The sequence below is a fragment of the Oncorhynchus masou genome, chromosome 29 (genome assembly GCF_036934945.1).
Source record: "Oncorhynchus masou masou isolate Uvic2021 chromosome 29, UVic_Omas_1.1, whole genome shotgun sequence".
NCBI lineage: Eukaryota > Metazoa > Chordata > Actinopteri > Salmoniformes > Salmonidae > Oncorhynchus > Oncorhynchus masou.
In genome coordinates this window covers 15713044-15737839 of record NC_088240.1, presented here as the reverse complement: position 1 = coordinate 15737839, position 24796 = coordinate 15713044, and the positions used below count along the sequence as shown (strand labels likewise).

General features: G+C 46.0%; 1 protein-coding gene across 5 annotated transcripts in view; it reads left to right on the top strand.

Moving 5' to 3' along the window:
* The first annotated feature begins 2458 nt into the window (after window positions 1-2458).
* Window positions 2459-24796, top strand: part of LOC135519058 (BCL-6 corepressor-like) — an 80330-nt gene continuing 57992 nt past the window's right edge. The window contains exons 1-4 of one of the 5 annotated variants that reach the window (XM_064944104.1): window positions 2459-2771; window positions 3026-3092; window positions 16871-16999; window positions 19359-19434. In XM_064944104.1, the coding sequence (XP_064800176.1) occupies window positions 19432-19434 (3 nt within the window). In that variant the 5' untranslated portion in view covers window positions 2459-2771; window positions 3026-3092; window positions 16871-16999; window positions 19359-19431. Of the gene's footprint in view, window positions 2772-2897; window positions 3093-16870; window positions 17000-19358; window positions 19435-24796 lie in introns of those variants that run through there. The other 4 variants (XM_064944103.1, XM_064944107.1, XM_064944106.1 and 1 more) reach the window with 4 other exon arrangements.

Genomic DNA, 24796 nt, shown 5'->3' with positions numbered 1-24796 from the left:
GCTGTTTTTAACTCTCTAGAGACAGCAGGAGCGGTAGAGATACTCTCAATGATCAGCTATGAAAAGCCAACTGACATTTACTCCTGAGGTGCTGACATGTTGCACCCTCGACAACTACTGTGATTATAATTATTTGACCATGCTGGTCATTCATGAACATTTGAACATCTTGGCCATGTTCTGCTATAATCTCCACCCGATACAGCCAGAAGAGGACTGGCCATCCCTCATAGCCTGGTTCATGTCTAGGTTTCTTCCTAGGTTTTGGCCTTTCTAGGGAGTTTTACCTAGCCACCGTGCTTCTACACCTGCATTGCTTGCTGTTTGTGGTTTTAGACTGGGTTTCTGTACAGCACTTTGAGATATCAGCTGATGTAAGAAGGGCTCTATAAATACATTTGATTTTAATTTAATTTGGTCTAAAGCTTATCATGAGGTATTCCAACTAATGCGAGCAAAAACTTGAGACTTTCTTAACATTAGAGATCACGCACCAGCTGTTGTTAACAAAGAGACACACCCCTCCTCCTCTCATCTTAACCGAGGCTGCAGTCTGATCTGGACCATGCATGGAAAAGCCAAGGTATATATTATCCATGTCCTTGTTCAGTCATATTACAGTTCTTCAGGTCCCGTTGATAGTCTTGAACAAAGCTCGTTCAGTTTGCCATCTAGTGATTGTACGTGGCCTAGATGCTCGTCAACGTAGTCTAATCATGACGCCGCCTAACTTGCTTCTCTTTAGCCGCAGCTTATTCATTTGAGTCCTGGGATCAGGGCCTGGTCTGGGGTAAGCATAACGTCCAGAGCTGCCGACTCATTGAAGTAGAAATCTTCCTCCAAATCGAGGTTAGTGAAGCTGGTGCCCAGAAGTTGTTTCGGTGATAGGAAATGATGGCGGAAACATTTGAAACAGTTAATAAGATCAGCATAATAAAACACACTAAACAGCAGGATTGGCCTGGAAACTGTAAGACAGCAGCTATCCACTGCAGTGCCCAGCCTGTTCAGGATTCCCCACTAACTCTCAGAGTAATTAGTAATAGTGTGTGTGTGTTATAAAAACAAATCAGGGCTCTGATTTCAGAGCAGAGGAATGCAGCACTATCAGCCCCTCATCTCATTCTCTTTTTCTATTTCTCTCAATGTCTTATCTGATTCCTTGTCTCCTGCCCCAGCCTCTGCCTCTCTCTCTGACTTCAGTCAGCTAGTTTAAAGAACATTCATGGACTCACCTGACAGTAACTTGACAGTTTGCCTTCAAGGACTAATTTGTATGGTTTTTCAATGTGTGGGTGGTGTGTTTGAGAGAGAGAGTGTGTCTGGCGCTGCTTTTTCAACTCCTACTCTCAACAGCTGCATAAAATACACCCAGACTTTCCCCTGCCAACTCCCCTCCTTCTCCCCCCACCCCTCTCTCGCTCTCTCTCACACATACACAGACCACACCAGACCTCCGGCTCGGCTGGATATCCCTAGCTTCCTCTCCTATATTTGCCACTGAGACCTAACAGATGAGTCTCAACCAACACAATGTCTCCCTCCCTTCCTTCCTCTTTCTGGGTTTGTCTCTCTTCCTCTCCTCCTTTTCCTCTTTCTGGGTCACTCTCTCTTCCATCGCATTTCTCCAACTCACTGCATGGCATGACTTTGCAAAATGCAATATTGAACCCAAACATGTACAGTCCATTGTCCATGGCCATCCCCTTTCAATATATTTGTGTGGGGTTGCATATTTAAGGGTGAATTGTAAGATAATGTTTTAATATTGTAGGTAGTAAAGGCCAATCTTCCTTACATTGGTCTCAAACTCAGGAAGTACATATCTGCAGATCTAGTTCACTGTGTATGACAGCACAGCCTTTACTGTCTTCACACCCAAGGTCTCAGTTATTTTACACACACACACACGCACGCACACACACACACATGCTTGCTTAAGAGGGCCAGTAATCGAAAGGTTGCTGGTTCGAATCTCTGAGCAGACTAGGATGCAAATCTGTCTATGTGCCCTTGACTAAGGTACTTAACCCTAATTGCTCCTTTATGACGTCAAATTACTCAAACGTAAAAATGACTCACTCTGGGTTTTCAAGTGCCAGAATTTGACAGCTCATTATTGAACTTGGAAGATCTGGTTCTCTCTCTTCTTGCGTTTTTTCCACTTTCCTCTCTTTTACTCATAATCCTATATTTTACCTATTCACTTTCCTTATCCCACTCTCTTTCTCTGCCTGAGCGTTCCATTACGCTATGCTGTCATCCCTCAGTAAATTTCTACCTTTCACTTAATTTTTCTATTTTACCGTACTCTGTCACCCTCCCCCTTGTCTCTCGCTCATATTTTGTTTTACACGCCCGCCCTAACGCGCGGTGTGTGTGTGCGCTGGAGGTTTATGGTAATTGCGGTCTCCCGACAGGCCTTCTGGGTAGAGTCTGAGATTGGGAGAGTCTCTCTCGCAGTACAACACTCCACTCATTCCGCTCCGCGCTCCCGCTGGTCCGTTCGGCGTCCTCAGCAACTCCGCCAACGAGGCTACCAAGGGCTTTAAGATGAAAATGACGGAAAGTTAAACAATTCCGATTTTTCTCACAATATCGCTGGATATAAATAGTGTTTTTGGAATAGATCGGGAATGACGAGAGTGGAAGTAAGAGCGTTGAAACGGCGTGCTCAAATAGAACCCAACATGGCGCTGTCTACGACCGAGTTGAATTAATTTCTGGAGTCCGCGGACATCGCCACCTGTATGCTTGCGCTCTGCTACACGGTACGTTACCACTCCTCTGGGTCGTTCTGTAAAGAATGATTGAAAATCTTTCTAGGGATTCGTCACACGAAGTCGATTTTTGGCGACGTTTTCTCTCTTGAAGAAAGTATTTTGAAAATAACAAGTAAATACACAGTAAGAAACACTTCTGAATGTTTATATCCAACGATTTGAATATTCACTGGCCCGGGAAGGGATGGATGTCTATGCGTTTATAAAGGAATCCTAACCTGAACGCACCGATCTTTGCTCAGAGCCGTGAACAACTTTGGGGGGGCGTCAAATTGAAGCAGACGATTAGAATTAGCCGCTAACTGCCAGGTAAGACAATTATGTGGGCAATAAAGACGTTTGGTGTTTTATTCTGTCTGCCACTGTTGAATTGTAAACCATGGTCTCCCCGTTTATGGGAGGATAGCCTATTCACAATAATAGTCTATCACCACAACGACTGCGACATAGATGGATTTTTCCAAATTGAACGTCAATCTCAGAAGTGTAAACATACAAATACGAAGAAAATTGTCTACAGCTCTTGTACAGGTTCGGAGTGATTTGATCTCCGTATGTGAGAGAAGGGGGAGAGAGTGGAATGGCAACTTCTAAGAATAGCGCATAGGGTGGTCTTTGTGTGTTTCGGCGGGGCAGTGGCATGTGGTTGATAAATAACATTGGTTGTTTAGTCATTCGGCCCTGGGCTAGGCGACAGGGGCAGTCCTGTCAACCAGGAGAGACTGATGAGTCGGAAGGTCAGGACGAGGCTTCGCTGTCAGCAGTCTGGTCAGCGAACGATTCCAATAATGTTTGGATGGAAATTGACTGATAATACTTGTTCTTTGTTAATTAGGCTAGGCTACTAAATTAACCGTATTTTCTTCAAAAGAGCGAAGCGTGTATCGAGTGTTTTGAATCGAGTGTTCTTAATCTGTGTGTGTGTGTTCGCGCGCGTGCTAAACAAGGTTACGGAATACAGCCTCGCCCTGACAAGAGGAGCGATTTGTTCCGTTTACATACGGTTCAACACTGTGTTTTTGAGTGCTTGTAGTGGGAGTGTGAGGTACAGAGGAGAGCTAGTTGACCCGGAGGGATAGAGTGGGAAATGTGCGGAGCAGATAGAAACTGTATCGAATGCTGCATATAGACCGACGTACCACACACGGGATCTGTCAGTGGAGAAAAACACCGAAAACACTTCAGTCAGGGTTTTTTGCCTCCCTGGCCGTTTAGGGCCTAAATCACCACCTTGCACCAGCAAATTCCTTTAACCTACTTTTTTGGTAGATATTTGTATTGGCTATTGTTACTCCTGTTGTCCATGTTCTTACTGCACACGCAGCTAAAGCCCTGTGCCAGGTTTTCTCAGCGCATGCAGTGTGTGTGTCTTCTGGCCAGTGATAGAACACTAATTGGGGGTCGCTCACGCGATCGATGTTCCTAGATCATTGGCGAGGTTAGTTACGGATCTAGAATGTTAGAGTTGACCAAATCCTCTCTGGTAAAACAAAAAAAATATACCAGTATAGTACACCAACACCCACATCCTGTTTAGCATATACTTCCTAAGTAGGCTATACCTCGCTTGCCTGCGCATATAGCCTAGGGCCCCAGGCCTATAGCTACTATGCAAGGAGGAACGGGGCATGGGGAGAATCTCAATTGCACACTCCTGGCGTCCTCACTTTCTTCACAAAACCCATTGCAGGAGAAGGTCAGAGGGGGACCTCTGGCTTTCTCTAAAATCGGTTTTGAGAAGTAGGCGAGGAGAGATGACGCGAGGAGAGATGACGCAAGGAGTGTGCAATTGAGATTCTCCCCATGACCGACTCTTTCCCCAACTACCTTGAGCTGGGTAAGGAAACTGAGATATCTGACATAGTGTTTCCCCCTCACTGTAGCAGATAAGTGATCACTTCATATAGACCAATAGGCAGTGGACCAACGTCAGTGAGCGCTTGTATTGCTATTGTCCCATGACATGACTCAGCAGTGATCATAAGTAGACCTACCATGAAAGGGGGAAATTAAGAGCTGGTTGTGGTCTGTGCGAACTGAATCATAGTAGAAGCAAGTGGGAACGTTACATTTGAGACAGTTAAAGAAATGGAAAGTATTGTGTGTCTTGAAGAGTGAAAACGGTAGTTTGGTTTCCATGTTAGTTGACGTTTGAGACTCCCCTGTTAGTGCTGAATATAGTACAGTATTGGGAAGGAAGCATTAAGAGGGTTGTTGTTTATTTGTTGTACCCCTACAAGATAAATTATATGAACCAGGTATTCGATTCCAAAAGCCTTACCATGTGATGTTCCTTCAATCGCGAGTGACAAGCGGTGTGCTTACCTTCCTCCAAACTTTGAGTGGCCTTGCTCACAGCACAGAGCGCACACACACAGCATGTGGGGGAGGTTTTCTATTTAGCCAAATCTTATCGATTTGTTGGATAATGCCACCGTATGGGACTATTCCAGGCGGATCTTTGCGTAATGAGGCGCACTTAGCATCTTTATAACTATTGTGATTGCTTGTGAGTGACCCTTATTTTTAAAACGTGTTTTATTTACAAAATATGGTCACATGAAGTGGTTGTTGTATCCTCCTATGTCGGATTATTGAAAAACAGTCTGGATAAGAGTCTCTGGATGCCCCATAGAAAACGACCCGTTCTTCACCAAACTGTGTTAGTGAACAACAATATCGTTTAATCAGCAGCAGACTTACGGTTCCTTTCGATTACTGAGTTGATTCCACCCCAGGCTACTAAACTTCATAATGCCTAAAACCGCTTTACATTTTGATCTGGCTGCAGGTCGTTTTTTAGAGCATCCCATTGGACTGTTTTGAGCATCATTTCCCACTGTGCTCGAGCGAAGAGATCACCGGCGCTGGGCCATTCCCCAGATGTCCGTTCGCGCGCAGAGAGAGAGACTGTCTGTTTAGGGCATTAGAAGTTATTTTGTGTGAATGCTATTTTGTAGCCGCCACAAGTTCATGAATAACTTCAACAGACATGGGAGAATCCCCAAGGTTTATAGCGCTTGCATTCTTGGCAAACCCTTTAAAAATCACGAGTTGCAAGCCTGGTTGATTTGCTCGCCGTCACGCCTAACAAAAGGTCGAAGGGCTGATCTCTCCGCTCCACACACCATACCAGGGATTCCCAAACTCGGTCCTGGGCCCCCCCTTGGTACACCATTTGGTTTTTGCCAGGGGGAGTTAGACCCTGCACTATGCAGTTAAACCCTGCACTATACAGTTACCATCATGTCCATATGGGCAGGTTGTCTGAGGGTCTTCATAACCCTATGTACTAGAATGAAGTTTGCCTAGACATTGATCTTAGGCCAGTTTTGCGTTTCTCACCCTTAAATTATTGGCTATGGGAGGGTATAACCTACTACCCCGATCTGTTGCTGACATGCTTTGTGTTGTTTTAGGTCACTCTTTATGTAGTGTTCTCTCTCGTCTCTTTTCGTGATGATTGTGTTGTCCCCGCAGGAGGCCTTTTGGTAGGCCGTCATTGTAAATAAGAGTTTGTTCTTAACTGACTTGCTGAAATAAATAAAAACTAAAGTACATGAGGGCACCTTCTATACTCGGAGCTGGTAGGCTACTGTCCAGCCGTTTGATGCATCTCGTATTTGTAACGGTGTCTCAAAGGCTCCGCGCAGGGAGGCGTGGAGATGAAAACCGGCGGTGTACAGGGACAACCTCATCGCTTTTCCAAACCCATGTTGGGTCGTTTTGTAATCGTCTGAAATCAATGGATCTGCGAGGGGGAATCCATGCGCTGATATGTCAATATAATCCTATATGACCATGCAGTTAACCACGTCTGTCACCTGACTTTGGTTCGATATGGTACTTTGATGAAATGGACAGCCAACCTTCTGTATTTTAAATGAGGATGTGAGAAATCATGTCTGCAGGCATATGACCTAGGTATTAAAAATAACCGTCATGTATTTTATTTCATGGTATATCGTGCTGCAGATATAAAAAAACAATATAGAGATATATATTAACATGCTGCAGTTATGGCGAAGTGTGACGTTTTATTTTGAGCTTGTGTTTGTACATCCACTGTCATTATGTTGTCCTGCGGTTGATTGTAACCCAGAGTATATTAGGCAATGCTTTCTGGTTACAGCGTTGCTGAGACTAATCTTCAGTCCGCCAGTTTTAGGCTGACACACTTGTTGTTTGTGGTGTCGATTTACTGAATAAAACAACAATCCCAAAGCCACCGTTGCGCTCTTGGCTGTTCATGCGATGTGTGAGAACAGAAGTGAACGCACAGCGGAGAGGCGGGGGGGATCGTGTTTCTGCGCGCTGCACGGCTCCCGGAGGAGACGTCATGGTTTGATTGAAGCTGTGCCTCCGCATGGGCCTCCCGGGACCTTGCTCTGAAACGGGAGATACCTTTTTTTCCTCTCTGATTCACAGAGCTTTTAGTTCCGCGGAGGCCCCAAGCGCACGGATCACTTCCCTACAGAAAGACTTGCCACTGTATAGCACCCACATCGCCGGGGAGAGAGACTTGGAAAAACTCATACTGGAATGAGAGACCGACTGTTTGGCACAAGGCCTACATTTATTTTTAAATGTGTGACATTATTTTGTTCTTATTTCAATTAATGGGGAGTACAGGTCAGAATTAAGTGTGTCAACCATCCCGGGTCTGTCCTTGGTCCGTTATTGAGTGTGTTTATATTTTCGTTCTAATGTTGCTTTTGTGCAAGGTGGATTATTTATTTGGCCTATATTTTCATGATCTCACCGAAATAGAATATTGGGAGAGGATGTTGATTATGACACCTTGTCACCACCTCGCACTCCCTCTCATCTCAGGCCGTTTTGATGCAAGGCAGTTCCATCACATTTGCAGCCAATAATTTAAAGCCAAAGAAGAAATTCGATTCAGATGATATTATATTCCCAAATAAAATCTATATTAAGATCGAGGCATGCCTTTCTCAAACCTCACATGTATACTAGGATGTAAGTAAGCATTTCACTGTTGGTCTACATTTGTTCTTTACGAAGCATGTGACGAATACAATTTATATTTTGATTTGGTTCAAAGAAAGGATGGGAGGTGACAAATATGCTCATCCTTGTTACTACAATCCTGCCTCTCTGGGGACACAAAAGGCCTATTTAGTCCTAATTTGGACAGGGATGAATGGTCTGGTTCAGCGTCCGTCGCCTGTTCTCCAGTGACAGCACCGACCACACAATGTCGCGGTTGTTGGCGGTCATGTTGACCGGAGGACTGTCCTGCACCGACTTGCATGCGCCTGTGTGGAGGGAGGACGCGAGGCCCTGTGATGATGTATATCAAGTGTTAAGCTAATTTTATGTTGCTGTGGCAGTACTGTTGATATTTAAACTAGGTAGCTTGCTACACACGCACGCAATCGCTGTACAGGGCAGACTATGTAAAAAGCACAACCTGGCTCACGTGATCTCCTTACCGGGCAGACCAAAGGGCGCGATAGGGGGATGACGAACTTGATGACGTAGGAATTATTTAAGGGGTGTTCAAACCAAAGACAAAAACTCTATACAGAAACAAATGCAGTGCCTTCAGAAACTATTCGCATCCTTTGACTTTTCCAGATTTTGTTGCAGCCTGAATTTAAAATGGATTAAATTAAGATTCGTTGTTACTGGCCTACACACAATACCCCATAATGTAAAACTGGGATTATGCTTTTCATTTTTTTTAATACAAAAATTAAAAATGAAAAGCTGAAAAGTCTTGAGTCTGTCTTCAACCCTAATCAACTTTGTTATGGTGAGCCTAAATACATTTCGGAGTTAAACTGTGCTTAATAAGATGCATGGACTCACTGTGTGCAATAATAGTGTTTAACATTTACATTTACATTTAAGTCATTTGGCAGTTTAACATGATTTTTGAATGACAACCTCATCTCTGTACCGCACACTTTCTCACTAATTATTATTCACTCTTCATTCAGAGCTATCCATAATCATGGTAGCATCCATATGTATGTAGAAGTGTTTAGAAACATTCTATTCTTATTTACAATAAGTGACTCCAAAATAAGACAATACATTGTTTACTATTAATTTCAATTGGGAACAAAATAATCTAAAACACACCTAAAACAGAGCAAATGTATTCAACAAATGTGCAGAGGCACAAGCTTGATGTAGTCATTGCGTAGCATGAATATGGGACCAAATATTTAAAATGTGACATTTGTATTAAAGTAGTAAAAGGTTAAGTTCAGTGTATAAAGTTAAGTTTAGGCATTAACTCCGAATGGTTAAGGTAAGGGTTAATATTTGGGATAGGCTTACTTTTTAACATTTTTGTTAACTACTTTCTATCGCTAGATTCGAACATGCAACCTGTTGAACCAGAGGCAGATGCCGGTTTCCACCTCCTCTCCCCACATCCTCAGAAGTCGAATACTGACTTGTCACAGGTGACCTTGCTAAACATTGATGTGATGTAGATTGAACCAGTAGCGTGTTCCACCTTGCTATCTTGCCACCACATTAAGCAGCGTCTTTTGCGTATCACATAACGTGCACATTATTAAGTGTAAAAGCCTCTTCTGTTCACATCTTTTAACTCGTTTTGTTATGGTGCTTTTATGGCTATGTGGGTGCCATCTATTGTGTTAATATTTGGGAACCCGTGATGGCACCATGGCAAAGAACCCCCTCTTTAATAAACAACTTTGCGCGATGGTGTATGGCAATTGCATGTGTTACTGTTCGTTTTGCCGACCATTACACCCAAAACATTGGCTAATTGAGGGCTGTGAGACGCGAATCTGCAAACTCCCGGTGAAAGGTGCCCGTTGCCAAAAACCCTAGGGTGGAAAGCACTTAGATGTGGACCGGAATGGCATGTTTGCCTTTTTAAAGTAGGTCTTATATCATTGCAAAGATCCTATAAGATTGGTTTTGGTAAACGATATCTGATGAGTAAATCTGTACTTTCTGTTAAAAAAAAGGTCAGAGCAATATTTCCCATTATCGCAGTATTTTAACAACGGCTCCACTTTCACACTTGCCTCTAATTTGACAAGTAACTGTACTTTTATAAGGATTATCTAACACATGAACTGATGTGTTTATATCATTTGATCTACCGTCAAGATAAGTTTCATGAATTTACAATGCAATAGAACAATTTTATTAAGCAACTCTTAACAATTTCACAAATTTTAAACATATTTCCCCATTTATGCTTGAAAGCAGTTCCCTTATTCCACCACATTGGCACTGTGTGTACGCTTGGTCGTTGTATTTAAATGTACGCACACTCTCATGCAAACATTCATATGGTTAAAACTCACATTTTGCGTGGAAATGACCCCACGCATGACTTATGCACAGATTTGTGCCAACGCATGATTGATAAATGAGGCCCTAGGTGTGCAAAGCTCTTAGACTTACCCAGAAATACTCACAGCAGTAATCGCTGCCAAATGTGATGACATGACTCACGGGGTTGAATAATTATCCAACCAAGATATATTAGTATTTTATTTATATATATATATATTATTCACTAATAATTCCACGTTGACATTAGAGTATTTTGAGTAGATATTTTGAATTCAGGCTGTAACATAACACCATGTGGACTAAATCAAGGGGTGTTGAATACTTACTGAAGGCACTGTAATTATACCACCACCCGAAAGGTAACTTGGCGACTGGGAGGGTAAAGGGCAGGTGCTCGGGCACAGGTACACTCATATGTGCACCTGCCTTAGTGTGTGTATGTGTGCACTATAGCCGAGCTCTCTCTCTCGTCCGTTCCCTCCTCAGCTTTCGCACTCCCTCTGCCACGGGACCTTGTGGACACAATATTCCAATTGTAGTATTATGTATTTAATTGGTCATAGCGTGCATTCGCTATATGGAAATCATAGATTGATATGTAGCGGACCCCTGCTGATAATTTGTTGACACCTGATATATTGTGCTAAATTGTTTGGATGTTGAGATTAGCCAGTAAATCAATTGGGACTTGGTGTTGAATTTTCTAATATGAGTTTGACTTTCCATGGTCACATTGTGTGTTACGGAATAAGATGCTGTGTATCGACTACGGGATCGCTGAAATCGTGTGGGATGGGAAGCGAAAACCTTGCGCGGTTATTTAGCCCCCTAGCTGCCTCTGGGGGCTCTGCCGCCTGTCTGTCGTGCCGCGCTGGTATTCCGTGCGGAGAAGTGTTGGAGGCCTGCCCACTTCTCTCTCCGTGTGTATGAGGAGCTGTCTTGGAGTTTCCCTGCCCCCGTCTCTCTGACCAGCCCAGCCTCACATCCAATTCGCGCATCAGTGACACACACACACGCTGCAAGGCAAACACACTCAGACACACACACACTATCTTTCGGCAGTTGCGTGTGTGCTGTTACGCATGATGAGGAGTGAAGGGTTGTCTGTTACATTTAGGTTTCTTATCTCAATTACTCTCGTAATGAATGTTAATGAATGCCAAATAAATAAAATAAATATGATGTATCAAAAGACACAACTACTATTGAGACACCTGTAATCATTGTATTACCTCAAACAAGACACATTATGGACCCCCCTGGTATTATGGGCAGACATCGTTCTAAAGTGGTGAATAGATTGTATTTAGCCTAATCCAGACGCGATTTTAAAACCCCTTATAATATTTGTTTTCGTTGTTTTAGAGTATTCTTTTCGTTTTGGTAACACACAGCGGGCCCTGCGTAGTGGTGTGTGCATAATAAGCCGCGTTATCCCCCGCCCTCGTCGCTGCGGAGAGAATCCTGCGTCACACTATTTTTTTTAGAGCAGGAGCTCGAGCCTCGGCGCTCCAGGGAGAGCTGGCCGAGCGCCAGGGACAAAGAGCGCGAGGGCGCCAACACTCCGCTCTGCACCCCTCCCTCCCCTTCCTCGTCCCTGTTCGCTCGAGCCTGCAGGTCGATATAGAGATAAGGGCTTGCACAGCAGCAGGCCAGGCACGGGGAAATGTAGCCCATATCACTTCTCTGTAACACACACAACACACACACACACACACACACACACACACACACACACACACACACACACACACCTACATTCTTCTCTCCCAAGGGATAACAAATTAAAGGAGGGCAACCTGGGAAGTCGGTTGAGCGTTGGCTGCGAGGAAATTATCAGTGGCGCTGGTGTTTGTTCCTCCCCATATGGCATGTCAGATGGAGGTCAAGTCGCGATAGTAACAGGAAACGAGATCGACTGGAACTGAGGTCTCTCTTAATCTCTCTCCGACTCACTCGCTCTCTCTCTCTCTTTCTCTACGCAGCTCCCTCCCCCACAACACAATAATGACTGGACTGCAGGTTACTAGGCTTGCTAAAAACACCCGGTGGTTTTCGGTTTAATGGTGCGAATCGGGCTCCAGCCCGGCCGCTCCCTCACTCTCCCCGCCCGCCTGCCCCCTGACCACGGATTGTGATGAATGGCTGTTGGGAGTTGTTTGTTGCGCAAACTATTCTTAGCACCAGGGATGGGCATCGACATGCTCTGGCTTTTCCTTCTGTTGCGCGCACACACACACAGTCTCGTATGAAGGCGCTCAGCGTGTTGGTTGCAGGCATGTCCACCAGAGCTATTGGCTCTGCCATAAGCTACATCCAATGTTGTTTTAGAGAATTTAGCTGTACATCCAGCTGGCCTCACAACTGCAAACCACGTTTAACCATGACCAACCCAGGACCTCCACATCCAGCTTCTTCACCTGCGGGATTGTTTGAGACCAGCCACCTGGACAGCTAAGGAAACTGAAACTGAGTATTTCTGTCTGTAATAAAACCCTTTTGTAGGTGAAAATTAATTCTGATTGGCTGGGCCTGGCTCCCCAGTGGGTGGGCTTGGCACCCAAGTGGGTGGGACTATGCCCTCCCAGACCCACCCATGGTTACGGCCTTGCCCAGTCATGTGCAATCGATAGATTACGGCCTAATTAATTTCTTTAAATTGACTGATTTCCTTATATGAACTGTAACTCAGTAAAATCGTTGAAATTGTTGCATGTTGCGTTTGTTTTTCTCAGTGTATGTAACGTCAAATAAAACAATCATTTGTGCTCATGACTACTGGTTTCAATTAAAATTTAAGCCAATGTATAAGCAAACACTTTATGAATTTGTTGCAAATCAGCTTGCAATGTTGCTAGCCAACTAGCCTGTTAATGTTAGCCCTACCAGCCTGCTAACATTATGTTAGCGCTGCATGAGTCAACCAATGCTATCAACACCTAGTAAACCAACGTTTTGGAAATGCATAACACCATCGAACTAGCTATCAAATAACTGCTTAAACCGGTAACATTTGCATAGCTAGCTATCCACCACGGTTGACAAATCTAAGTAGTAAGCCAGAGAACAATATGAACTAGTCGAACATGGGCAGGAACCCACAGAACACAATACAGAAAGCCAGCAGATATAAAGTAGAGAGAGCGAAGACTTACTGATTGACGGCTGTGTTAGCTACCAAGGAAGAGCCAAGGAGCTAGGCGCCTCAGAGGGAGAGTCAGCTATTCCAATAGCAATATAGTGCGGAAAATCCAAAGTAGATAGAGTTCAGAGGCAATAATCAAAGATTGATAGGCTTTCAAATTACTACTCTGTGTGAGTGTTCGTGTGTTTTCGTTGTTGAGGACTTTGTGCCCATGTATATAGTCTAGGATATTGAACATTACACAGTGCATTGGCTACTCGGGCTGAACCCATTTGCCCTCATCGATCCACGCGTGTAAACGTAGCCTCGTGTTGCAGATCACTTGAGCAATCCAAACCTGAAACCACACACAGCAGGTTTTTGTAATGCTCTCTGCTGTTTTTATATAGGCTTTTAATGGGGTTTATTGCTTAACATGGCAAGTTTAGGCTTACATTGATGGACCAACAGAGGCCGTCATAACAGTTTTGAATGTCTTGCAGAGTGTGGGTCGGTTGGAGGTGTTTTTTAAGACCGACTGTCCCATGAGGGGATGACATGCTCTCCGCTACACCAATGTTCCCCCATGGATGATCCGTGAGAGGCCCAAATGTGTGGGTTGGTCCTGGAGGAGACGTCAGTTTGCCTTTCCATCCGTCCTCCTATTATTTCGACCTCTCCATGCTCCTAAGTCGACATACAGCCTGGCTCCACTCATTTTCTATTTCTTCTTCATACTGCTGCATTCAGTCACCCTGACACGGTTTCCTGTGAGTTCGTGGAAAATGTTTTGTGCGAGAGAAGGTATGGCGGGTTGGGAAAGACTGAATGATCCCGGCTGTTCGGGCTGCAGATGTTCTCGGGCGAATTGAGAGACAGGGGATTTCCACACATCACAGTCATTTGGATAGCCATTCTAGCTTTGCCCTCATGTGGATGCTAGCAAGCAGGCTAGGTAGTGCTAGGTGTCAACAGCCAATCCAGTGTTTGGTATGTTGTTAGGATTCCTATTAGCTGTTAGCAGCATCTACTCTCCCTGGGGTCCACACAAAACATGAAACATTACATAATACAGAAGATTAATAGACAAAAACAGCTCAAGGCCTGAACTACATTTTAAAAATGTCACACGAAGACATATCAATACTTATTCACAAACTAATAGTTTGCAGGTTTGCTGTTAATTTTAGCAATATGAGATGGAAGGAAGTCCCATTCAATAATGGCTCTATATAATACTGTACTCTTTCTTGAATTTGTTCTGGATTTGGGGACTGAATAGAACCCTGGCGGGGTAAGTGTGTGTGTCAGAGCTGTGCAAGTAGACTATGCAAAAATGTGGGATTTTCAACATTCTGTTTCTTATAAAAAGAAGTGATGCAGTCAGTCTCTCCTGAACTCTTAGCCAAGAGAGACTGGCAGCATAGTATTTATATCAGCCCTCTGTTTACAATGAGGAGCAAAACATGCTGATCTTTCCTTGCAGCACTCAAACACACGACCGGACAATAATCAAGATGAGACAAAACTAGAGCCTGCAGGACTTTGACCATGACAGTTTACAATCTAAGGTAACACCAAATAATTTAGTCTCAACTTGTTCAACAGTTTTTTTTTTTACTGGCTACCCATCCCAAAACAGACTGCAACTCTTTGTTAAGGGTGACTTCATTAGCTGTGGTTGCTGATGTGTATATGGTTGAATCATCAACATGCATGGACACGCATTGTTTAATGCCAGTGGGGTGTCATTGGTAAAATTAGAAAAGAGTAGCGGGCCTAGAGAGCTGCACTGTGGAACACCACACTTTACATGTTTGACATTTAGAGAAGCTTCCATTAAAGAAACCTCTTTGTTCTATCAGATAGATGGCTCTGAATCCACAATATGGCAGATGTTGAAAAACCATAACACACGTTTTTTCAACAATATGTTATGTTCAATAATATCAAAGGCTGTACTGAAATATAACAGTACAGCTCTCACAATCATCTTATTATCAATAACCTGTTGTGTTAGTGCAGTACATGTTGAGTGCCCTACTCCATAAGCATGCTGAAAGTCTATTGTTAATTTGGTTACAGAAAAATAGCATTATATTTGGTCATACAATTTTCCAACAGTTTGTTAAGAGCTGGGAGCAAGCTGATAGGTCTGCTGATACAACCAGGAAAGGCCGCTTTGCCACTCTTGGGTAGCGGAATTACTTTGGCTTCATAGTAACAAAATAGAAGCCACTTCCTGGTTTGATTTTCCTCAGGTTTTCGCTGCAATATCAGTTCTGTTATACTCACAGACAATATGTTGACAGTTTTGGAAACTTTAGTGTTTTCTATCCTAATCTGACAATTATATGCATATTCTAGTTTCTGGGCCTGAGAAATAGGCAGTTTCAAATGAGTACGTTTTTCATCCAAAAAAAAATCAAAATACTGCCCCCTACACTTAACAAGTTAACCTTATTTCTAAGGCTACATATATTAATATGGGCTATTTTCAGCCCTTTCCTGGGTAGCTTATCAGAGATGGACATAATATGAAAAAGAACAAACAAAGCAAGATAAAAATGTACATTCAGCAGTCCATTAATCAATTAGTGTGTGTGTGCTGCAGGGTTGAAACTACAAACCCGTAGGCTTAGTTATCTCATCCCTTCCAGGATTCTGGGAGGAAGGGTAGACAATGAGCCTGTCATTGCGGATGTAAGCAATGTCCTCACAAGCTCTGGCAGCTTTCATGGCTGTGATAAGTTCTTTCCTTTTCTGACGCACAGCTTCAGGATAGTCCGTGGCTCTTTCCAGAACAGCTACCTTGTATTTATTTGAACCTCAGGAACTTGACCACAATCGGTCTGGGCCTGTCACCTGGGCTGGTAATGGGTTTTCCAGTCCTGTAGATGCGATCCAACTCAATACTCCAGTGGTCCGTGTTCAATTTCTCGTAGATCATTTCCCTCACTTTGTCCTCAGACTCCGTCCAAGTTTCGTGGAGATTCTACAATTCGATCCACAACCATGTTGTTCCACCTTTGATTGTCCCTCGATAATCGGATTTCTCTGTCATTATCATGGATTTACACACAGAACTGATGTTCTCTCTCTCAATGACTTACAGATTGCTGTCATCTTGCCGTTCTCCTGTTTCAACTCATCGTGCTGACCCTGGGAGAACTGCAAACTGTTCTTCAGGCCCTGGGCCTCTCTGGTCAGGTCGTCCATTCTTTTATTAGTTGACTCCACCAGTATTTGACAAAATACTTGAAGCTATTTTCTTGTTGTAGGGGCTGGAAGCTAGTGAGCTTTGATTGGTCAATATCGTTGCAAAATCAGAGTATTTGCATAAAGTTCAGCATTTCCCAACTTTTGTCCCGCCCTGTTTAAGCTCCCTCGCCCATGCACGCATCGCCCAATGGTCCCTCCTCCCTCTTCACTTCCCTCCATTGAAAATGAATGGTGCTCTGTTTCATCGCCCCCAACATGTTATCTGGAAATGTAAGGGTTATGTCTCACACGGATGTTGTTTGGGCAGACCAGACGGGCAGACCAGACGGGCTGACCAGACGGGCAGACCAGGACGGGCAGACCAGACGGGCTGACCGGACGGGCTGACCGACGGGCAGACCAGACGGGCTGACCAGACGGGCAGACCAGACGGGCAGACCAGACGGGCAGACCAGACGGGCAGACCAGACGGGCAGACCAGACGGGCAGACCAGACGGGCTGACCAGACGGGCAGACCAGACAGGCAGGACTGTGTTGTGCCTGAGCCTCCAGGCAAGGGGGAAGGGAGGAACAGCAAGGGAGAAGGAGATTAATGAGCTCGAGGTCACTGTAATAAAAGCGGCATGCCTGTGGCCCGGAGCTCGAGGTCACTGTAATAAAAGCTGGCATGCCTGTGGCCCGGAGCTCGAGGTCACTGTAATAAAAGCGGCATGCCTGTGGCCCGGAGCTCGAGGTCACTGTGCGGCATGCCTGTGGCCCGGCTCGAGGTCACTGTAATAAAAGCGGCATGCCTGTCACTGTCACTGTAATAAAAGCGGCATGCCTGTGGGCCGGGCTCGAGGTCACTGTAATAAAAGCGGCATGCCTGTGGGCTGGAGCTCGAGGTCACTGTAATAAAAGCGGCATGCCTGTGGCCCGGAGCTCGACGTCACTGTAATAAAAGCTGGCATGCCTGTGGCCCGGAGCTCGAGGTCACTGTAATAAAAGCTGGCATGCCTGTGGCCCGGAGCTCGAGGTCACTGTAATAAAAGCGGCATGCCTGTGGCCCGGAGCTCGAGGTCACTGTAATAAAAGCGGCATGCCTGTGGCCTGGAGCTCGAGGTCACTGTAATAAAAGCGGCATGCCTGTGGGCCGGAGCTCGAGGTCACTGTAATAAAAGCTGGCATGCCTGGGGCCCGGAGCTCGAGTTCACAGACAAGTGATGTAGAAGCCATGTTCCTCTCTCTCCCTCTCCTCTCCTCTCTCTCCCTACCTCTCTCTTCCTCTCTCTCACCTCTCTCTTCCTCTCCTCTCTCTCACCTCTCTCTTCCTCTCCTCTCTCTCATCTCTCTTCCTCTCCTCTCTCTCATCTCTCTTCCTCTCCCCTCTCTCTCACCACTCTTCCTCTCCTCTCTCTCACCTCTTTCTCTTCCCCTCCTCTCTCACCTCTTTCTCTTCCCCTCCTCTCTCTCTCACCTCTTTCTCTTCCTCTCCTCTCTCTTCCTCTTCCTCTCCTCTCTCTCTCTCCTCTCTCTCTTCCTCTCCTCTCTCTCCTCTCTCTCTTCCTCTCTCTCTCCTCTCTCTCTCTCTCCTCTCTCTCTTCCTCTCCTCTCTCTCTCTCCTCTTTCTCTTCCTCTCCTCTCTCTCTTCCTCTCCTCTCTCTTCCTCTCCTCTCTCTCTCTCTCCTCTCTTCTCTCTCTCTCTCCCTCTCTCTCTCTCTCTCTCTCTCTCTCTCTCTCTCTCTCTTCCTCTCTCTCTCTCTCTTCTCTCTCACCACTCTCTTCCTCTCCTCTCTCTCTTCCTCTCCTCTCTCTCTTCCTCTCCTCTCTCTCTCACCTCTTTCTCTCTCTCCTCTCTCTTCCTCTCCTCTCTCTCACCTCTCTTCTTTTCCTCTCTCTCTCCTCTCTTCCTCTCCTCTCTCTTCCTCTCCTCTCTCTTCCTCTCCTCTCTCTCTCCTCTCTCTCTTCCTCTCCTCTCTCTCTCCTCCTCTCTCTCACCTCTTTCTCTTCCCCTCCTCTCTCACCTCTTTCTCTTCCCCTCCTCTCTCTTCCTCTCCTCTCTCTCTTCCTCTCCTCTCTCTCTTCCTCTCCTCTCTCTCTTTCTCTCTTCCTCTCCTCTCTCTCTTCCTCTCCACTCTCTCTCACCTTCTCTTCCTTCCCCTCCTTCTCTTCCTCACCTCTTTCTCTTCCTCTCCTCTCTCTTCCTCTCCCCTCTCTCACCTCTCTTCTTTTCCTCTCTCTCTCACCTCTCTCTCACCACTCTCTTCCTCTCCTCTCTCTCTCACCACTCTCTTCCTCTCCTCTCTCTCTCCTCTCCTCTCTCTCACCTCTTTCTCTTCCTCTCCTCTCTCTCACTGACTGACTTGGGTAAATAGGTACCTCTCACTACCAGCAATTTCACCATCCTCACTTAATGGTGATAATGCAGGTAATGTGTTTGTATGTTTGGTGTTTGAGCAATAAATAGCCTATTCAAAGTGACCTTAAGTTTGTTTTGGAAGGCAATTGAATATTAGCCAGCCGGCAGAATGGCTGGAGGGAAGGGCAAGGAGGGCGTACGAGTGAAAACGAGTATGTGGAGAACGGGATTGAATGGCTGGGGCCCCACAATGTAAATTGGCTACTCCCTTGGGTGGGTGGGGATTGCAAGAGGGCTATAGATTGGGGGACTACTTTGGGTGGAGGGGGAGTGTGTGTGTTGCAATAGCAGAGGAATCACACCCTCTCCCCACCTTTCTGCCCTTCGTCTCCCGTCTCGCTCTTTCTCAGCGTGACGTGTTGTTGGTGCTTTTGAAAACTCAAGCCGTTAAGCCAGTCATTAACTAGAGCACTGCACACCACTGCCACCACACCAGGCAAACACCCCTATTATGACATCTCAGTGTATATGTTTGTGTGCAAATGATTCTGACCATGTGTTTTCTCTCTCCAGGAGATGACCTGTTAGTGATGCGGGGACCCAGAGAAGTCTGGATTTAAGTGAAGGGAACCACATCACACAAAGCATGGTACGTCATCGTCTATATCATGTATATTACAGTTTTATAACACTGTTTTTAACAAGATCAATGTGTTTTCCTGTGTTTTGTATCTGTAAATTGCACAGCAGCTGATGAAACTATCACTGTTGGTTACATCTAAGATGGCGTAGCAGTGAAGACGTGTTTGTTTTGTCCTCTCATGTACTTTTGTATTTATATATATATATATATATATATTTCAATTTATTTTCAATCTCTTGATTTTTTTTATTCGATTATACCTTCTGGTAACCTGCCTCACCCAATGTGATACGGAATCGCTATTATATTCAATTTTAGAACACATTAAAGAATCTCCAGAAGCTAACCAGCTAATTAGCTACAAGCTATTTAGTCATTGTTAGCCATTGCTAGCGGCCTTCTGTACAGATACCAGCCCTGTTTTTAGCCTGGATAATTCTCGCCTGTCTACCAATATCGGTTGTCTACCAATATCGGACTGTCTCTCCATAACAATGCCGGATTCCTGCCGTAATCCCTGGACCAGTACTTCTGATCTTCACAGCTTGCTTGCAGCTAGCTTTCACTCACCGTGGCACCTAGTACCGAAGCTATTCCCTGAGGCCCACCTCCCAGCCTACTCAGCTGTTCACCTGAACCCCACTCATACACGGCTAGAGCCCAAAACTCCACCGGATCCTTGCTGTAAACTCTGAACCTTGGCACCAGATCACCGCTACTACCGATTGGATATAGTGGCTAACGCCACTGCCACGAAGCTAGCACCAGTTAGCCGTGAGCCAGGTACATCTCCCGGCTAGCAAACTAAATTCCACAATACCTCTTTCGCCGTCTGGCTTGGATTCTCTGTCGACGCGGCGCACCACCACGACTGGTCTGCCGACGAATACTCCATCCGCTGTGCCTTCATCCGGCCTCCGTCGGAGCAGACGCAATCAACTTTGAACGCTGTGTCGCTAGCGTAGTGGGGCTCCCCTGTATCATTTACTGCTGCCCCCTGGACACTATGATCACTTGGCAACATAGCTGATGCCTGCTGGACTGTCCATTAATCACGGTACTCCATCCTGTTTATTTATTTTTTATCTGTCGGCCCCAGCCGCGAACTCAGGCTCTGCGTGTAGTTAATCCGACCCTCTCTGCCTAGTCATTGCCATTTTACCTGCTGTTGTTGTGTTAGCTGACTAGCTGTTGTTGTCTCACCTACTGTTTTAGCTAGCTCTCCCAATCAACACCTGTGATTACTTTATGCCTTGCTGTATGTCTCTCTCAAATGTCAATATGCCTTGTATACTGTTGTTCAGGTTAGTTATCATTCTTTTAGTTTACAATGGACCCCCTAGTTCCACTCTTCATACCTCTTTTGTCCCATCTCCCACACATGCGGTGACCTCACCCATTACAACCAGCAGTCCAGAGATACAACCTCTTATCATCACCCGGTGCCTGGGCTTACGTCCTCTGTACCCGCACCCCGCCATACCCCTGTCTGAATATATTCAACCACGCCCAGAAATCTGCTCCTTTTATTCTTTGTCCCCAACGCTCTAGGCGACCAGTTTTGATAGCCTTTAGCCGCACCCTCATTCTACTCCTCCTCTGTTCCGCGGGTGATGTGGAGGTAAACCCAGGCCCTGCCTGTCCCCAGGCACCATCATTTGTTGACTTCTGTGATTGAAAAGCCTTGGTTTCATGCATGTCAACATCAGAAGCCTCCTCCCTAAGTGTGTTTTACTCACTGCTTTAGCACACACTGCCAACCCTGATGTCCTTGCTGTGTCTGAATCCTGGCTTAGGAAGGCCACCAAAAATTCTGAGATTTTCAAACCCAACTATAACATTTTCCGTCAAGATAGAACTGCCACAGGGGGAGGAGTTGCAGTCTACTGCAGAGAGAGCCTGCAAAGTAATGTCATACTTTCCAGGTCCATACCCAAACACTTCTAATTTTTAAAATTAATCTCTCCAGAAATAAGTCTCTCACTGTTGCCGCCTGCTACCGACCCCCCTCAGCTCCCAGCTGTGCCCTGGACACCATTTGTGAATTGATCGCCCCCCATCTAGCTTCAGAGTTTGTTCTGTTGGGTGACCTCAACTGAGATATGCTTAACACCCCGGCAGTCCTACAATCTAAGCTAGATGCCCCCAATCTCACACAAATCATCAAGGAACCCACCAGGTACAACCCTATATCTGTAAGCAAGGGCACCCTCCTAGATGTTATCCTGACCAACTGGCCCTCCAAATAAACCTCCGCTGTCTTCAATCAGGATCTCAGCGATCACTGCTTCATTGCCTGTATCCGCTACGGGTCCGCAGTCAAACGACCACCCCTCATCACTGTCAAACGCTCCCTAAAACACTTCTGCGAGCAAGCCTTTCTAATTGACTTGGCCCGGGTATCCTGGAAGGATATTGACCTCATCCCGTCAGTTGAGATTGCCTGGTCATTCTTTAAAAGTAACTTCCTCACCATCTTAGATAAGTATGCTCCATTCAAAAAATGCAGAACTAAGAACAGATACAGCCCCTGGTTCACTCCAGACCTGACTGCCCTCGACCAGCACAAAAACATTCTGTGGCGGACTGCAATAGCATCGAATAGTCCCCACGATATGCAACTGTTCAGGGAAGTCAGGAACCAATACACGCAATCAGTCAGGAAAGCAAAGGCCAGCTTTTCAAGCAGAAATTTGCATCCTATAGCTCTAACTCCAAAACGTTCTGGGACACTGTAAAGTTCATGGAGAACAAGAGCACCTCCTCCCAGCTGCCCACTGCACTGAGGCTAGGTAACACGGTCACCACTGATAAATCCACGATAATCGTAAACTTCAACAAGCATTTCTCAACGTCTGGCCATGCCTTCCTCCTGGCTACTCCAACCTCGGCCAACAGCTCGTCGCCAGACCCACTGGCTCCAAGTCATCTACAAGTCCATGCTAGGTAAAGCTCCGCCTTATCTCAGTTCACTGGTCACGATGGCAACACCCACCCGTAGCACTCGCTCCAGCAGGTGTATCTCACTGATCATCCCTAAAGCCATTGCCTCATTCGTCCGCCTTTCCTTCCAGTTCACTGATGCCTGTGACTGGAACGAATTGCGAAAATCGTTGAAGTTGGAGACTCATCTCCCTCACCAACTTCAAACATCTGCTATCTGAGCAGCTAACCGATCGCTGTACATAGTCCATCGGTAAATAGCCCACCCAATTTACCAACCTCATCCCCATACAGTTTTTATTTATTTACTTTTCTGCTGTTTTGCACACCAGTATCTCTATCTACACATGACCATCTGATCATTTATCACTCCAGTGTTAATCTGCTAAATTGTTATTATTCGCCTACCTCCTTATGCCTTTTGCACACAATGTATATTCTAGTGTGTTATTGACTTGTTTATTGTCTACTCCATGTGTAACTCTTGTGTTGCTGTCTGTTCACACTGCTATGCTTTATCTTGGCCAGGTCGCAGTTGTAAATGAGAACTTGTTCTCAACTAGCCTACCTGGTTATATACATTTACATTTACATTTAAGGCATTTAGCAGACGCTCTTATCCAGAGCGACTTACAAATTGGTGAATTCACCTTCTGACATCCAGTGGAACAGCCACTTTACAATAGTGCATCTAAATCATTAAAGGGGGGGGGTGAGAAGGATTACTTATCCTATCCTAGGTATTCCTTGAAGAGGTGGGGTTTCAGGTGTCTCCGGAAGGTGGTGATTGACTCCGCTGTCCTGGCGTCGTGAGGGAGTTTGTTCCACCATTGGGGGGCCAGAGCAGCGAACAGTTTTGACTGGGCTGAGCGGGAACTGTACTTCCTCAGTGGTAGGGAGGCGAGCAGGCCAGAGGTGGATGAACGCAGTGCCCTTGTTTGGGTGTAGGGCCTGATCAGAGCCTGGAGGTACTGCGGTGCCGTTCCCCTCACAGCTCCGTAGGCAAGCACCATGGTCTTGTAGCGGATGCGAGCTTCAACTGGAAGCCAGTGGAGAGAGCGGAGGAGCGGGGTGACGTGAGAGAACTTGGGAAGGTTGAACACCAGACGGGCTGCGGCGTTCTGGATGAGTTGTAGGGGTTTAATGGCACAGGCAGGGAGCCCAGCCAACAGCGAGTTGCAGTAATCCAGACGGGAGATGACAAGTGCCTGGATTAGGACCTGCGCCGCTTCCTGTGTGAGGCAGGGTCGTACTCTGCGGATGTTGTAGAGCATGAACCTACAGGAACGGGCCACCGCCATGATGTTGGTTGAGAACGACAGGGTGTTGTCCAGGATCACGCCAAGGTTCTTAGCGCTCTGGGAGGAGGACACAATGGAGTTGTCAACCGTGATGGCGAGATCATGGAACGGGCAGTCCTTCCCCGGGAGGAAGAGCAGCTCCGTCTTGCCGAGGTTCAGCTTGAGGTGGTGATCCGTCATCCACACTGATATGTCTGCCAGACATGCAGAGATGCGATTCGCCACCTGGTCATCAGAAGGGGGAAAGGAGAAGATTAATTGTGTGTCGTCTGCATAGCAATGATAGGAGAGACCATGTGAGGTTATGACAGAGCCAAGTGACTTGGTGTATAGCGAGAATAGGAGAGGGCCTAGAACAGAGCCCTGGGGGACACCAGTGGTGAGAGCGCGTGGTGAGGAGACAGATTCTCGCCACGCCACCTGGTAGGAGCGACCTGTCAGGTAGGACGCAATCCAAGCGTGGGCCGTGTCGGAGATGCCCAACTCGGAGAGGGTGGAGAGGAGGATCTGATGGTTCACAGTATCGAAGGCAGCCGATAGGTCTAGAAGGATGAGAGCAGAGGAGAGAGAGTTAGCTTTAGCAGTGCGGAGCGCCTCCGTGATACAGAGAAGAGCAGTCTCAGTTGAATGACTAGTCTTGAAACCTGACTGATTTGGATCAAGAAGGTCATTCTGAGAGAGATAGCGGGAGAGCTGGCCAAGGACGGCACGTTCAAGAGTTTTGGAGAGAAAAGAAAGAAGGGATACTGGTCTGTAGTTGTTGACATCGGAGGGATCGAGTGTAGGTTTTTTCAGAAGGGGTGCAACTCTCGAAGACGGAAGGGACGTAGCCAGCGGTCAGGGATGAGTTGATGAGCGAGGTGAGGTAAGGGAGAAGGTCTCCGGAAATGGTCTGGAGAAGAGAGGAGGGGATAGGGTCAAGCGGGCAGGTTGTTGGGCGGCCGGCCGTCACAAGAAGCGAGATTTCATCTGGAGAGAGAGGGGAGAAAGAGGTCAGAGCACAGGGTAGGGCAGTGTGAGCAGAACCAGCGGTGTCGTTTGACTTAGCAAACGAGGATCGGATGTCGTCGACCTTCTTTTCAAAATGGTTGACGAAGTCATCTGCAGAGAGGGAGGAGGGGGGG